Source organism: Phocoena sinus, chromosome 10 (genome assembly GCF_008692025.1).
Source record: "Phocoena sinus isolate mPhoSin1 chromosome 10, mPhoSin1.pri, whole genome shotgun sequence".
Taxonomy (NCBI): Eukaryota; Metazoa; Chordata; class Mammalia; order Artiodactyla; family Phocoenidae; genus Phocoena; species Phocoena sinus.
In genome coordinates, this window is record NC_045772.1 from 64,453,736 (window position 1) to 64,470,721 (window position 16,986).

Here is a 16,986-nt window from a genome sequence, read left to right on the forward strand (position 1 = left end):
CTTCAGGATCAAACAGTTGCCTCCCTCCCCAACTTTCTGTCCTTACTCCTTCAATTCAGCTACCAAATTTGAAATGTGTCTTTAAATCTCTTTCTAAAAGACCCTAGAGCTGTTTCATAAAGTTGGTTGGTTTAGGTCTAAAAATGGGGCCTACCCTACCCTTTTAACAGCTTAGATGTTCAGTGCTTAGGTGCTTACTCTTTGAATGAAATACTGTTTGGTAGCTTTAGTTTAAATAACAAGTAAACCAAATAGAACTATTTTTTCTAAACCTTGCTCCTCCACATTATCAGGTAAATGCTTTCTGTACTGCCTTTAAAGGAACTGGGAAGAGAAAAACAAAACTCATTGACAAATGGTGACAACGTGAAAATAATCAGCTGAGCTATCTGGACCAGAAGTTTCTCCATTTCATGGTGCTATCTTTAAAACTGTGTGGACTTCTTCAATCTTACGATTCGTCCAAATTAAAGCAATCGAGCCCCCATTCTCATGTTGGTTTCTTCCGAACCTGCGCCCCATCCCCCATCCCCACCCCCACCCCCACGCCCGCCCCCGCCCCGGCCCTGGCGGTCATGCGCCAAAGACTGCAGCACGGGAGCTCACGGCCCGCAGGCGCGGCGGACCCCGCCCCGCACGCCCGGCGCGGGGAAGGGCTCGGGGCCAGGAGCCCGCCTCTGCGGCGGCCTAGCCGGGAGCCGAGTGGGTACGCCGGACCGGGGGAGGGGCCTGCGGCCATGGCACCGCCTGTGCCCGCCAGCCCCTCCCCGGACCGTTACTTAAGTGGCTCCCGCAGCGCCCCCACCTCAGTGCGTTACTTACCTCGACTCTTAGCTTGTCGAGGACGGTAACCGGGACCCGGTGTCTACTCCTGTTGCCTGCGCCTGCTGACCCGTAGCCACCATGGTGAGTGGACCGCCGGCCTCGCTCGGGAAAACGGGGAAAAGCGAGCCCGGGGGAGCGCGGAGGGCCTCTAGCTAGAGAGGGCTGGCGCCACCGCTGTTCGTTTGGAGGGCGAAGAGCGAGGCGAGGGCCGAGGATGAGAGTAGATAGATCCCGTTTGTGGAGAACGGGTGGGGCCCGGGAAGAGGGAACGGAGGGAGCCCACCGCCTTTTTTTCTGGGACTCTGGAAGGGGATGGCGGGACACTAGCTCTCCTTCACCGTGGTTGGGGCTCTCATTTAGTCCTTAACTTCTGGGCGTGGTGCCCTGAAGACTGCATTCTTTTCCCGCGCGTTCCCATCCCCCTCTTCCCCCCAGCCTTTGGCGAGCGCGCGCGCGGCTCTCCCCACCCTCACTTCCTCCTCAGCTCGAAAAGCGGAGGCGGGAAGGAGCTGGACACAAAAGCGCACGCGCGACCGTTACCTTCCCGCCAGGGAGTGGACGGGAGCCCGCCACTGCAGTGCGCACGCGCGCTGAAGGTCTATGGCTGGAGGGCGTGTCTCCTGTTTCCCAGAGTTCTTTCTTTTAAAAAAATACAATCAGTAAGATGAATGTGGAGAAGGACTCCTTATTGGTGTACTGCGCTACGCCAGTGTATTAGAGCAGCTAGCTCCAACAGCCTGTAGAGGCCATCTGTCCCTCCCTGCCCTCTGCTGTGTTAGGAATGCGTGTGGGAGCAGGTGGTAGCGGTGAGGGGTTTTGAGGGAACAGAAATCGGATCTTGGTCCAGATCTGGGCCGCCGATAATCCCCTGCTGCGTCGTGACACATGTGGAGGTGCTGGACAGAACTCAATGGTTGGGCATGGCTGCGCCTCTGCAGACGTGGCTGTTGAGAGGCTCTGCAGCTGCGCGGCTCCACGAACCGCGGCGGGGAAGGGGGGGAGGGCGCGGGCGCGCGCACCCGGAATTGCTCATTCATCCTTTGCCGCAGAGCCCCACCCCTGGTCTCTGCAGCCAGACATTTCCTCTGCGCTCTTCTGGCCACGTGCTTCCCATGTTGGGAGCTGCCCAGAAATCTGGCCACCTACTCTAAAATGGGATTCTGGGGCCTGAGCGCTAGATGGATGACCTCCTCCGTATCTTGATCCTCCAAAGGAGGAAGCAATGACTAAGGTCTGTTCTTGGTCTGGAAAGAGGCCTTCCCAATTTAGAGGGGAAGAGGAAATTAATTAAAACTAATGGAGATAAAAAGTACAGCCCTTCTCCCTAGATTAAGAAAAAAAGCATTACACTGTAATTCGTTTTGAAAGAAAATTTGTAAGATTGTTTCCATAAACATTTTGTTCTGCTTCACAATCACCACTAATTGGGGTTTTGTTTTGTTTTGTTTTGTGCGGTACGCGGGCCTCTCACTGTTGTGGCCTCTCCCGTTGCGGAGCACAGGCTCCAGACGCACAGGGTCAGAGGCCATGGCTCACAGGCCCAGCCACTCCGTGGCATGTGGGATCTTCCCGGACCAGGATACGAACCCGTGTACCCTGCATCGCAGGCGGACTCTCAACCACTGTGCCACCAGGGAAGCCCCACTAATTGGTTTTAAATGTTTCTTTTTTCTCCCTCTCACAGCGTGAGTGCATCTCCATCCACGTTGGCCAGGCTGGTGTCCAGATCGGCAATGCCTGCTGGGAGCTCTACTGCCTGGAACACGGCATCCAGCCTGATGGCCAGATGCCAAGTGACAAGACTATTGGGGGAGGAGATGACTCCTTCAACACCTTCTTCAGTGAGACAGGCGCTGGCAAACATGTGCCCAGGGCAGTGTTTGTAGACCTGGAACCCACGGTCATTGGTGAGTTGACCTCAGTAACCCCAATGAGATCCTGGAGGTATGGGACAGAAGGTGTGTCCTGGGGGCTCCACTGATGCCCTGGGGTCGAGCAGACTTGTGCAGGTTGTTAGTGATGGGTGGCTGCTTCGTTTTCCTTTTCCAGATGAAGTTCGCACTGGCACCTACCGCCAGCTCTTCCACCCTGAGCAGCTCATCACAGGCAAGGAAGATGCTGCCAATAACTATGCCCGAGGTCACTACACCATTGGCAAGGAGATCATTGACCTCGTCTTGGACCGAATTCGGAAACTGGTATGTTTATTCTCAAGAATAAAGTAAATTAATGAATCTAAGGGAGATATTTGAAATATGCTCTTTTTTTCAAATACAGAATTGAAATGTAATAAAGAGTGAGGTTAATCCTTTAAAGTTTTTTTATGTTCAATTAAAATATGAACTATTGATGTCATTTTATAAACATTAATGGAGATACTTTTAATAAATGCTGAGTAATTTAAGGAAGGTCTACATTTTTTAACAAGTGTTTCTTGTCAGAATACAACCTAAGTCTTTGGAGTTAATATAAAAAGTGAAAATACTTATTATGATTATTATGATGGTATCACAAAGAGCAATAACTGTTTTTTCTATTCTTCTTTTGTAACAGGCTGACCAGTGCACAGGTCTTCAGGGCTTCTTGGTTTTCCACAGCTTTGGCGGGGGAACTGGTTCCGGGTTCACCTCCCTGCTGATGGAACGTCTCTCTGTCGATTATGGCAAGAAGTCCAAGCTGGAGTTCTCCATTTACCCAGCCCCTCAGGTTTCCACAGCTGTAGTTGAGCCCTACAACTCCATCCTCACCACCCACACCACCCTGGAGCACTCTGATTGTGCCTTCATGGTAGACAATGAGGCCATCTATGACATCTGTCGTAGAAACCTTGACATTGAGCGCCCAACCTACACAAATCTTAACCGCCTTATTAGCCAGATTGTTTCCTCCATCACCGCTTCCCTGCGATTTGATGGAGCCCTGAATGTTGATCTGACAGAATTCCAGACCAACCTGGTGCCCTATCCCCGCATCCACTTCCCTCTGGCCACATATGCCCCTGTCATCTCTGCTGAGAAAGCCTACCATGAACAGCTTTCTGTAGCAGAGATCACCAATGCTTGCTTTGAGCCAGCCAACCAGATGGTGAAATGCGACCCTCGCCATGGTAAATACATGGCTTGCTGCCTGTTGTACCGTGGCGATGTGGTTCCCAAAGATGTCAATGCTGCCATTGCCACCATCAAGACCAAGCGCAGCATCCAGTTTGTGGACTGGTGCCCCACTGGCTTCAAGGTTGGCATTAATTACCAGCCTCCCACTGTGGTACCTGGTGGAGACCTGGCCAAAGTACAGCGAGCTGTGTGCATGCTGAGCAACACCACAGCCATCGCTGAGGCCTGGGCTCGCCTGGACCACAAGTTTGACCTGATGTATGCCAAGCGTGCCTTTGTTCACTGGTACGTGGGTGAGGGCATGGAGGAAGGAGAGTTTTCTGAGGCCCGTGAGGACATGGCTGCCCTTGAGAAGGATTATGAGGAGGTTGGTGTGGATTCTGTTGAAGGAGAGGGAGAGGAAGAAGGAGAGGAATACTAATTACCGTTCCTTTCAGCCCTGCAGCATGTCATATGCAGAACTTCAGCAACATTAGCTGACAGGAGTAAAAGCTTTCTGACTAGATTGTCTTCACTTTGAGCTGTGATCATGTATTGCTTTTCCATGTGTACCTGTAAGATTTTTCTGTCATGTCTGAAAAGTAAAGGCTTTAAGAAAGAAAATTCTGTTCTTCTAAATTGGTTTCTCCAATTCAAGATGTGCTACCACTGCTACACCTGAAAGTCTGCAACAGGGTGGTAATATCAAGGATTTCACTCTAGAAGTCTCTATGCGGGGGAAGGAGCACATTGGTCTGGAAAAACAGAAGAGCTGGATTCTGAAACTGGTCTGTTAACTTCACCTTAACCACCTTAACCAAGATTCTTTGTTTTCAGACGTACACCTAATTTTTAAAAAATTTTTTATTGGAGTATAGTTTATCTACAATGTTGTGTTTCAGGTGTATAGCACAGTGAATCACTTACACATACATCCACTCTTGGATCAACCAGTGTTGAAATCCAGGTCAGGGGACTTGGGAAGATGTAAATTCAGATGAGAGTGGTTTTGCTAATCTAGATCTTCAAGTTACTGGGTAATTACAAGTTAGGTATGGGAAGTAATTTTTAATATGCTACAAATACTGCTGTTTAAAGAGGCCTGCTAACCTATCAGGGGAACAAAAAAATCTTAGTGACCCTTGAACAGGTAAACATCAGGCTGGAGAATATTTGAGCAGGAAGATGTAAAAGCTGTTTCCTGCCTGTAGGGAGGATGGGAGAAGAAAAGTTGCAGGATCAGAATGCTGGTAATCAAAAATCCTAGTATAGAAAAAAGGGAGTAAGCTATGTGCACGTGTGGGAAAGCGGCTGAGTGGGGGCTTTACAAGGGATGAAATGGCAACATTTGTAAAGGTTAGGATAAAAGTTTACAAATTATAGCACTTGGCATAGTTTACATTCTTTGCGGTGTATAGTTTGGCTACATCTAAAGTTGACTATAGAGATAGGTTAAATCCTCTGCATCTCATTTGCCTCCAAGAAGATGTACATTTCAAATTCAGGAAGCACAGGGATTATTAAGGTCTGAAGACATTGATGTTTTGGTTTAAGAGTAGAGAAGACCAAAAAAAAAAGTAGAGAAGACCAAAATTTTATCAGTTTTTTCCCTAGTCCATAAATCCTATAGACTTAAAAATAGCTGTCCTCAACTGAAAAAGTCAGTCTAGACATTTCAGAGAGAAAGCTCAGTTGGGTGGCACAGCAACACCCATATAGCCAGATACCACAGGTCCCAGGGGAAGGCAGATCCCAGGACTTTAAAGCACTGAGGGGAATCCTAAGGGAATTAGTGACCAAATGCAGTTAGGATTTTGAGTTATTGTTGAACTCTCAGACCATCTTGAGAGATGACTAAAGAACCTTTGGGAAGTCGTTCTGTTCTTTTCTGCAGTACAAGAGGGAAAGAACTAGGCTGGAGCCTGGGAAACGAAATTACAGAGAAGAGCTTTTCAGGAAAAGCACATACTAGGTATCCAGTGTGCCATGGTGCTTTTTTTTTTTTTAGGAGTTCTGAGGTGCAAGGCAGGGGCAGGATAGAGAAGAAGCCAGGGTTTCAACTATATCTAATGTTTTGTTTTTTTTGTTTGGGGGGAGGGGTGTTTGTATTTTTAAGAAAAGATCTGTAGTAAGTAAAGCGTTATGACTGCTTGGGTGGTAGGTACATAGGTGTTTTCAATTGCCGTTATCTATTGCCCCAAAACTTTGTGGTTTAATGTATGTGTTTAAAAAAGAAAAAACTATATATAAAACCTCATGCAGTTGCTGAGGGTCAGGAATTCAGGAGCACCTTAGCTGGATGGTTAGGATTTCTCATAAGGTTTCAGTAAAGCTGTTGACTGAGGGTACAGTTATCTGAATGCTTGATTGGAGCTGGAGGTTTGGTTCACATGCCGGGCAAGTTGGTGCTGGTTGTTGGCAGGTCGCCTTAGTTCACCACATGGACCTCTCCATAGGACTGCTTGAGTGTCCTCATGACATGGGAGCAGTCTTCCCCCAGAGTGAGCTGAGAGAAGGTAAGTTGAGTACCACAGTCTTATGACCTGACCTCGAAAGTCACACTCATTTCTACAATATCCTATTTGTAACACATGTCAGTCCTGTTCAATGTGGGAGGAAACTACACAATGATAGGAGGCAAGGATCAGTGGGAGTTATATACAAAACCTTAAGGGTTAATGTTTCTATCAAATAGAATACCAATTATATCCTTTTTTCCTGTATGCTTGAAATATTTCTTTTTTTTTAAAGAGAAGAAACCTATAGAGGGAAGGGATTTTCCATTTTCTACAATTCAAACTCCAATTTCAGTGTCTTTGCTTGTTTTTTAGAACAGACACCTCCTACCTACACTCCTAAACTATCCAGTCCCCTTTATACCCTAGTTATTTGGTTGTTGATTTGACTTGCTGCTCATATTCAGTATTTCCCTCTGTCCCCTCTGTTCCCAATCTTATAGGTCAAGATGATAACTAGCAGGTACTAGTAGTCAAAGCCTTTGGTAATATGAGATACTAAGTGTGGGACATGGGGGTGGGAAATGGTTATATTGAAATGCTGAGGCAATCAGGAAATGCCATCAAGCATTCCTTTGGTGGGGGGATTGGGCGTCTTATTATCTACATCTTTGCCCCAGCAGCAATCGCAGTGCCTGGTAAGGTTTAGGGCTCACAGAGTACTTTAATGGAAGTCAAAATAAATAATGATTATTTATTTCACTCAAGCCAGATTCTTTATTGCTCTCTTTAATATAAACAGCAAACTCTAGAGTTTTGTAAAACACATTCACTTTCTTTCCAGGCCCAAGTCTCTTAGCACCCTCTGAGAAATTGAGCCTCAGGGTAGAGAGGCCTTGGAAACAGATTGACTGAGACACTTGATTCCTTGTTCTGTCACTAGTCGGGCTCTCTGAACCTTCTGGGCCTGTTTCCCCTTTTGCACTATAGAGTTCCATCCTGTCTTTCTCCAGGTGTGTGGGGAGTTGAGGGGTGGCAAATAGGGCAATCAAGTCTGGAAGGACTTGTAAGCTTAGAGTTGTGTGTCCAAGCTTGGGAAGTGAGGGGCAGGATACCTCAGGACCTGACAGCTCTGCTCAGCAGGACACCAGAGCTACTGCCAAGGAAGAATGAACCATTTATTTAGAAAAGAAATAGAAATAAAGCCCAAGAAGGGTTTACTTAGAGATGGTGAGGGTGATAATACTGATAATGATTGTTAACAACATCAACACCTTCAATTTACACCCACCCACATTTAAAAAAATTTTTTTAATTTATAATTATTTATTTTTGGTTGCATTGGGTCTTCATAGCTACGAGTGGGCTTTCTCTAGTTGTGTCAAGCAGGGGCTGCTCTTCGTTGTGGTACGCGGGCTTCTCATTGCGGTGGCTTCTCGTTGCGGAGCACAGACTCTAGGCATGTGGGCTTCAGTAGTTGTGGCATGCAGGCTCAGTGGTTGTGGCTCTCAGGCTCTAGAGCACAGGCTCAGTAGGTGTGGTGCACAGGCTTAGTTGCTCTACGGCATGTGGGATCTTCCCAGGCCAGGGCTCGAACCCATGTCGCCTGCACTGGCAGGCAGATTCTTAACCACTGCGCCACCAGGGAAGTCCACATTTTACAAAATTTTAACACCATAATATAATGCTTAAGTGCCTTCACAACCCAGCATTCTCAACCTCACTGAGGTGACCTTAAAATGGGAGGAGCCCACTTCGTGTTTTACAGAGGACAGATTCAGTTGGCAGGGAAGAAGGGAAGTGATACCACAGCCCTGGTCCTACCTTGTAGGACCAGGTTCCTTAAATATTGCCTGCCAAAAAGCCACAAGAAATAGGGGTCTTTTAGCCCTATGGAGGACCAGGGCTATGATTTAGGGACATGCTCAGATTAAGAGTTTGAGGGAGGGAGGAGAGAGATGCCATTTTCCCCTCCCAGTCCCATCAAATTCCTGGCAAATTCCTTAATGCCCTGCAGATGGCACCACTGACAAGGAGTTCTCTGCCCAGAAAAGTCAAGCTCGGATTTGTGAACTCTGCTCTCCCTGTCACTTTGGAGCTGAGCCTAAAAGATAACACCACAAACAGGAAGTGACTGACCTGGCATTCCTGCCATTCAAGGGCTTGTCACTTTTTGTTCTGTCCATTCCTGGAGGCAGCTGAGCCTCCTGCTAGGTCACTGTGAATCAGTCAGCCACAGGAATCCCCACACTGCTGGAGCTCTTGACTTCAGCTCCTGCCTCTAGGGTGCTTCCCAGGGTGGAATGAGTTTAAAAATATGGCCTTGGGGTCAACATGTAATAATGGAGGAGCATGTTGCCAGATCAAACTGAACTCAATACGGATACAAAATTAATAACCACCTGATGATGTGGACATCATCATGTAGATACAGATGTCACTGTGTTTCAGGGGCCAGCTTCTTCCTCTCTGCCAAAATAAATACCCTACCCCACCCATCCATCCCTCAACTGACCAACCCATCTCCCAACTGACAGCCTGCTGTATGTTACTGTGTCCAGCAGTGATGGAATTAAGCCTATCACCTCATTCCTGGGGCCTTCGAACACTCTTCTCTCTGCCTATAATACCTTTTACAACCGTAACTGATCCCACCACTTTTGCCCAGTTAACTCATACTCTCTTCCTTTGATGATGAAAACCCAAGTGTCTCCTATTCAAGGCCTTGAAGGCTAGGTAAGACTAGGTCAGATTCTCGATTATATATTTTCATAGTCTAAGAATTTTGAGCAAAAGCAGATTCATACTTTTAACTCTGAAAGCTAGAGGTGACTGTCCCTATGCTACCTTCATTTTTTCCCCAGACCCAAAGATTTAAGATGCCTCAGGAAGACACCATAGGGTGGACAGTGATATCAAATGGAGGTAGAAGGGAAAGCTGCTGTTCTGTTCTAAAGATTCTTCATAAATAATATCCTTCAGGGACTTCCCTGGTGGTCCAGTGGCTAAGACAGCATGCTCCCAATGCAGGGGGCCTGGGTTTGATCCCTGGTCAGAGAAGTAGATCCCACATGCCACAAATAAGAGTTTGTGTGCCGCAACTAAAAGACCCCACATGCTTCAACAAAGATCCCACAAGACGCAACCTAGACCCAGGGCAGCCAAATAAATATTTTTTTAAAAAAGTGCTTCAGCCTGTCTCTGGCCCAGCTTTAAGGTCTCAGCTCTAATGTCTCATGGTACTAGCATGCAGGAACTTCTACTGGCTCACATTGATCAAATGCATGTGTGCCATGAGTGAAGGTGTGACCCAGCTGCCAGAACAGGCTGATGTCACCTTAGACATTCCTTCTATACAACACTGTGTAAAGCTAGGCAAGTGAGCGTTCCCACTATCCTCTTCACTGGTCACCCTACCATGCAAATTGTTACCCGTTTCTGGGCACCTCAAGAAGGATACGGACAGACAAGCGAGTTTCCTCCAAGGGGTAAGTAGAATGGCAAGGGGTACTGGGTAAAGCAACTCAGAGAAATGAGGATGTTTAGATTACAAGAGAAACCCATGAAGAGTTGTTGTCCAGAAATGGCAGCAGACTCATTCCTTAAAACCCAGAGAGCACAGTAAAGGATGAGGAAGAACAATGCAGCTCACTTTGTAACAATTAGCTAGGCCCAACAATGGACCACAGCGCCATCCACGTCATGAAGGACAAACAGGCAGAACTGAAGACTTCTAGTATCCTTCTAAGATTCCCAGAGTCTAAGATTTCACAAATTTTCCTGGTGTCTCAAGCCAATCTTTAATTATGACTATTCTCTCAAGTATTTTTGGAGAAGTCAGAGATAGGTAGGAACAAAGGAACAGAATCTCTCAAAACATGTTTCTTAAACCCTTTCCCTCACCCCTGCCAACAACAAAAACAACAAAAGTTCTCAGACCCAGAGAGGCCTTGCCTAATGGGAACCTCTGGTTTTCTGGCTTCCCTGGCAACCTAGACAAGAGGGCAATTCCGAAGTTGCTGGTCTATTTCTAGGAATTAGTCCAATTTCCATCAGAGATAAGGAAGAAGGTTTATAGCCTGTCTTAGTTTGGACTGCTATAACAAAATACCATGGATCAGATAGTGTAAACAACAAACATTTATTTCTCAAAGATTTGGAGACTGGTAAATCCAAGATCAAGATGCTAGCAGATTCAGTGTCAAGTGAGAGCCCTCTTCCTGGCTTGCAGATGGCTGGCGGTCTTCTTGCTGCGTCCTCATGTGGAGAAGAAAATAAAACTTTACTCCCTTCCTCTTCTTATAAAGATGATAATCCCAGGACTTCCCTCATCATCCAGTGGTTAAGACTCCACACTCCCAATGCAGGGGGCATGGGTTCAAGCCCTGGTGGGAGATCTTGCAGCAGTGGCTGTCCCCCCCCACAAAAAAAGATAATCCCATCATGAGGGCTGTACCTCTTGACCTCATCTAAACCTGATTACCTCCCAAAGGCCTCACCTCCTAATACATCACATTGAGGGTCACAGTTTTAACATATACATTTTGGGGGGACATATTCAGTCCATGGTATTCTTAGAGTGAGCAGGAATTTTTCCGTATTTATTGTGTTTTCTGTGGGAAAATTAGGACATGTAGGTAAGCAAAGAGAAAATGAAAATAACCTATAATCTGAATGAAAAGTTTTTGAAGTTTTCATTTAAAGAAAAGAGCAACTTTTCCTAATGCCCCTTTCTGTCCCTCTCCCATCCCAGTCACCTGTGGGATGGGTGGCCCTGGGCCTTCTGTCTGCTCCTCTCAAAGTGCTGTTCGGCAATAAGTCTTCATCATTTGGAAGCTCAAAGGTAGCCCCACAGGAAGGAGCAGAACAGTGAGCCCTCTAGATACAAATGGAAGGTACCAGGGTTATTGAGGATACTGAAGTTCAAGTTTTAGCCTTCTATTACACTAAGTATCTAAGCAGTAGAGTAATGAAGGGAATACAGAACTAGGGGGGTATATCTACTAAGAGGCAGCTGCAGAATACTGGGAAAAAAGGAGGCTTTGGAGTCAGAGAGACCAAGTTCAAATCCCAGTTACACCACTTACTATTGTAGGTCCTTGTACAAGATACTTAATCTCTTTGAACTGTTTCCTCATCTATTAAAAAAAAATAAAGTCTATTTTGTAGGATCCTTGTGACACCAAATAAACTAATCTTTGTAAAGTATCTGTTAATGCTTAGCACTTAGAGGAGGCTCAGTCTGGATTAGTTCCCTTCCCTGTGTTGCTTGAGAACATTGAAATGTACTCTCTACAGTCAAGATGGCCCCTTTCCTACTAAGAATAGGTAATTTATCTCCTGGACAGATCAAATCCACAAACATTCTTTCAAGTGTTCACTGGGAGAACTGCACTGGGTTAAGAACTGGTGTTGGAATGAAAGGGGTGTATTAGATGCCAAATACAGGTTTCCAACTCTGTAAGGGGAGAGGAAAGGAGAAAACACATAAATGGAGGTAAAGTTAAACAACACAAAAGATTTAAATAACACCTCAAGGTAATGAATGGTCCGAGACAGTGCATATATGTCTAACTGGTCACTGAACTATACAACTGGATGTTGCTTTGGGAGTTTAGATAAGGAGGAAATCCCTTCAAGAAAAGTTGGAAGAAAAGATATTTGGGTTGAGGCTTGGAAGTAGATAGGATTTGGACAAAAGGAGATTTGGTAAGTTTATTATTATTATTATTTACTTATTCAGATTGATTCAATCTATTTTGTTAACCAGATTGTCTTTTTTTGAAATTTAATTTTATTTATTTTTTATACAGCAGGTTATTAGTTATCTATTTTATACATATTAGTGTATACATGTCAATCCCAATCTCCCAATTCATCCCACTACCACCACCACCACCACCACCATCCCCCTTAGCGTCCATACGTTTGTTCTCTACATCTGTGTCTCTATTTCTGCCTTGCAAACCGGTTCATCTGTACTGTTTTTCTAGATTCCACATATATGCGTTAATATGCAATATTTGTTTTTCTATTTCTGACTTACTGCACTCTGTATGACAGTCTCTAGGTCCATCCACATCTCTACAAATGACCCAATTTTGTTCCTTTTTATGGCTGAGTAATATTTCATTGTATATATATGTACTACATCTTCTTTATCCATTCATCTGTTGATGGGCATTTAGGTTGCTTCCATAACCTGGCTATTGTAAATAGTGCTGCAGTGAACATTGGGGTGCATGTGTCTTTTTGAATTATGGTTTTCTCTGGGTATATGTCCAGTAGTGGGATTGCTGGATTATATGGTAATTCTATTTTTAGTTTTTTAAGGAACCTCCATACTGTTCTCCATAGTGGCTGTATCAATGTACATTCCCACCAACAGTGCAAGAGGGTTCCCTTTACTCCACACCCTCTCCAGCATTTGTTGTTTGTAGATTTTCTGAAGATGCCCATTCTAACTGGTGTGAGGTGATACCTCATTGTAGTTTTGATTTGCATTTCTCTAATAATTAGTGATGTTGAGCAGCTTTTCATGTGCCTCTTGGCCATCTGTATGTCTTCTTTGGAGAAATGTCTATTTAGGTCTTCTGCCCATTTTTGGATTGGGTTGTTTGTTTTTTTAATATTGAGCTGCATGAGCTGTTTATATATTTTGGAGATTAATCCTTTGTCCGTTGATTCATTTGCAAATATTTTCTCCCATTCTGCGGGTTGTCTTTTCATCTTGTTTATAGTTTCCTTTGCTGTGCAAAAGCTTTTAAGTTTCATTAGGTCCCATTTGTTTATTTTTGTTTTTATTTCCATTACTCTAGGAGGTGGGTCAAAAAAGATCTTGCTGTGATTTATGTCAAAGAGTGTTCTTCCTATGTTTTCCTCTAAGAGTTTCATAGTGTGCAGTCTTACATTTAGGTCTTTAATCCATTTTGAGTTTATTTTTGTGTATGGTGTTAGAGAGTGTTCTAATTTCATTCTTTCGCATGTAGCTGTCCAGTTTTCCCAGCACCACTTATTGAAGAGACTGTCTTTTCTCCATCATATATCCTTGCCTCCTTTGTCATAGATTAGTTGACCATAGGTGTGTGGGTTTATCTCTGGGCTTTCTATCCTGTTCCATTGATCTATATTTCTGTTTTTGTGCCAGTACCATATTGTCTTGATTACTGTAGCTTTGTAGTATAGTCTGAAGTCAGGGAGTCTGATTCCTCCAGCTCCATTTTTTTCCCTCAAGATTGCTTTTGTTATTTGGGGTCTTTTGTGTCTCCATACAAATTTTAAGATATTTTTGTTCTAGTTCTGTAAAAAATGCCATTTGATAGGGATTGCATTGAATTTGTAGATTGCTTTGGGTAGTATAGTCATTTTCACAATATTTATTCTTCCAATGCAAGAACATGGTATATCTCTCCATCTGTTTGTGTCATCTTTGATTTCTTTCATCAGGGTCTTATAGTTTTCTGAGTACAGGTCTTTTACCTCCTTAGGTAGGTTTTTTCCTAGGTATTTTATTCTTTTTGTTGCAATGGTGAATGGGATTGTTTCCTTAATTTCTCTTTCTGATCTTTCGTTGTTAGTGTATAGGAATGCAAGAGATTTCTGTGCATTAATTTTGTATCCTGCAACTTTACAAGATTTGGTAAGTTTAAAAAGAGAACGTGTTAAAAAAAAAAAAAGAGAACGTGTAGTGTCTTTTTGCATAGTGTTCTGAGTGGTAATTTAGTAAACAAAAGCTTTCACCAATTCTAAGCATAGGCAATGGAAAAAAGTTATTGTGCTTCCCATGGATTTGTAAACAAGGACTCAAGGACCTGTGGGCAAATAAATCAGATTGCTGCTGGACTCAAAACTACTTTCTCAAGGGAAGTCTTCTAGATTCTTTCTCTCAGTTCTGAGCTCAAGTTTGTCTTATACTATGAGGTTTCCAGTTTATTTGTTTATTGATATTTTGCCTCTTAAAGTTCACTTCAGTTGTACATTCTGGATGATGATAAGTCTCTAAGCAGAGTTTATGCTAGCCAACTGTTGAAAGAATCAGCTGTAATAGTCTGTGACTTGGGTGATGTCACAGCACCTTGTAAACTGTAAAGGACAGTGAGCATTAGATTCATAGATTTGGAAGTAATCTTAAGGGTCTTCCAGTTTTGCAAATGAGATCAAGCATAGCCCAGGATGACAGTGCTAGAACCAGAACCCAGCTCTTCTGATAATTAGCAATGCCTGCCATCTTTCTCACTACATTTACCAATATTTGAGCACCTACATGAATTAGACATGGGGCTAAGAGCTAAGGAAATAACCACATTCAAAACAAATATGATTATTTCCCTTTAGGAGCCTATACGGGGGAAACAAACAAATGCAAACAAATTAAATTATGGCAACTTGTGATAAATGAAATTACAAAAATAGGTTGCTTTAGATAAGGCAGTGGGGTAACATTTAAGCTCAAACCTGAAGGAGACCAGAGCCAACCAAAAGTGAATTGGGAAGAAGCAGGGGGAAGGGGAGCGCTCTTCCAGGCAGAGGAAACAGCAAGTGCAGAGCCCTGGGGAAGAAAAGAGCTTCGCAGGGTCCACCAGGAACTGACCAAAGGTCAGGGTGAAGATGATGCCAAATTGAAGCAGTAGAGAGGTGCTAGCTCACAGGTCACAAACTCAAATGCACAGCTGGGCTGACAAGGGCATGTTTGTTCAAATTTATTAAAGATTCTGTGAGCCAAACAAAACACAGCATGTCTAATGCAGCCCAGAGGCCACCATTTGGTAACCCCTGAGGGCCTTTTTTTTTTTTTTTTTGGCAGCACCTCGAGGCTTGTGGAATCTTAGTTTCCAGACAAGGGATTGAATCTGGGCCCTCGGCAGTGAAAGTTCTAACCACTTGGACTGCCAGGGAATTCCCAGGGCTTGGTATTCTTACTATAAGGCAGGTGAATTTCTAAGTGCAAATGGATTGCTTTTGAGGGATTTTGAGCAGGGGCAGATCTTATTTGTGTTTTAACAAGATTGTTAAAGTACTTTGGCTTGAGATAAAGATAAGAGTTAAGCACCAGGGTCAGCAACAGGCCCAAGCCACCTCCCTGTGCTCTCCTTTCCTTCCCTGCAACAGAGCCAAGGACCCAGCCAGCTATATTCTCTTTCTATCTCTGCCCACTCTCCTCATTGGATTCTCTTCACTCCAAGCTTGGTTGCTAAAAGGGAAATCAGCTATTCACGTCCTCTCATTATCTTGCTACTACCAAAGACATATATATACATACATACATACACATGTGTAGTATATTATATATAACATACACACAAATACAAATATGTATGTATATACGAGTATATGCTTTTTATTTCCCAAGGTTCTACTTCAAATCACTGGGGAAACAGAATAGAGATAAAGGTACATGCCCTGTTTCAAGAGTACAGAATTCATTTGTTCATTCTGGCCCCTGACTCTTGCTCAGATAGTAACGGGACACAGTCTAGTCCTTTAGAATTGCGCTCTTATTCTTCAGTGGGGGGCTTTGCAAAACTCAGCCCTTCTTTTAAGTTTCCCTGTACTGCTCCCTCCATTTTAGAGGAAGGGTTTAACTCCACGAAGGTGGGACTTCCCAAACAGTACATGTATCAAGGTCATAGGAAGGTAACTTGCATCCCTTGTGACAACATCTCACCATTTTCTAATCTCTAAAATGCTAATCATACCTTTCCCTGGGTAAAATGAGATAAAATCTATAAAGTGAGTGGCACATAGTAGGTGGTCAGCTAATGTTTGACTCAGCCCATGATCCCCTGTGGGCATTTCCTCACAAAGTTTCAGATGGATATTTCTGTAGTTTCTTATCCACTTTTCTTTGGTATTTGTTCTAGCACACACTAGGGCTCCCACAAAAGTGACTGAGTGAAAACTTGGCGGCAGTGGGTTCCTCACCCCACAATAAACACTTTCAGAAAATGCTACTACACAATGGAATATTACTCAGCCATAAAAAGGAACGAAATTGGGTCATTTGTAGAGACGTGGATGGATCTAGAGACTGTCATACAGAGTGAAGTAAGTCAGAAAGAGAAAAACAAATATCCTGTATTAACGCATATATGTGGAACCTAGAAAAATGGTACAGATGAACCTGTTTTCAGGGCAGAAATAAAGACACAGATGTAGAGAACAAACGTATGGACACCAAGGGGGGAAAGCGGGAGGGGATGGTGGTGGTGCTGGTGGTATGAATTGGGAGATTGGGATTGACATATATACACTAATATGTATAAAATAGATAACTAATAAGAACCTGCTGTATAAAAAAATAAATTAAAAAAGAAAAAAAGAAAATGCTACTACGGGCCTTTTGTTACTGAGCAGCCGTACCTTTCAGAACCCTATGGTGCGCTCACATTCCACCTGGGTGGCCTGATCCAAATGGCTTATTTAACCAAGGTCACACTCGTTGCTTATCAACTACGGGAGGTGAAAAAGACTGTTGCTTAGTTTTAGAACGAGCACCGGTAAGCCCCAAAGATCCCGCCTTCCACGGGGCGAGCCTATCAGCGTTCCTCTAGCGAAGAGCGGCAGCTCAGTAGGACCCAATGAGTTCCGCTCCCTGGAATGATCCCGCCCATCCG

At 44.2% G+C, this 16,986-nt stretch overlaps 1 protein-coding gene across 1 annotated transcript; it reads left to right on the forward strand.

Moving 5' to 3' along the window:
- The first annotated feature begins 644 nt into the window (after positions 1–644).
- Positions 645–4,541, forward strand: LOC116760287 (tubulin alpha-1B chain). The gene is made up of 4 exons (XM_032644941.1): positions 645–906; positions 2,510–2,732; positions 2,875–3,023; positions 3,379–4,541. Exons 1-4 carry the CDS (start codon positions 904–906, stop codon positions 4,357–4,359), a joined length of 1,356 nt encoding a protein of 451 aa, XP_032500832.1. The 5' UTR covers positions 645–903; the 3' UTR covers positions 4,360–4,541.
- The last annotated feature ends 12,445 nt before the right edge of the window (positions 4,542–16,986 follow it).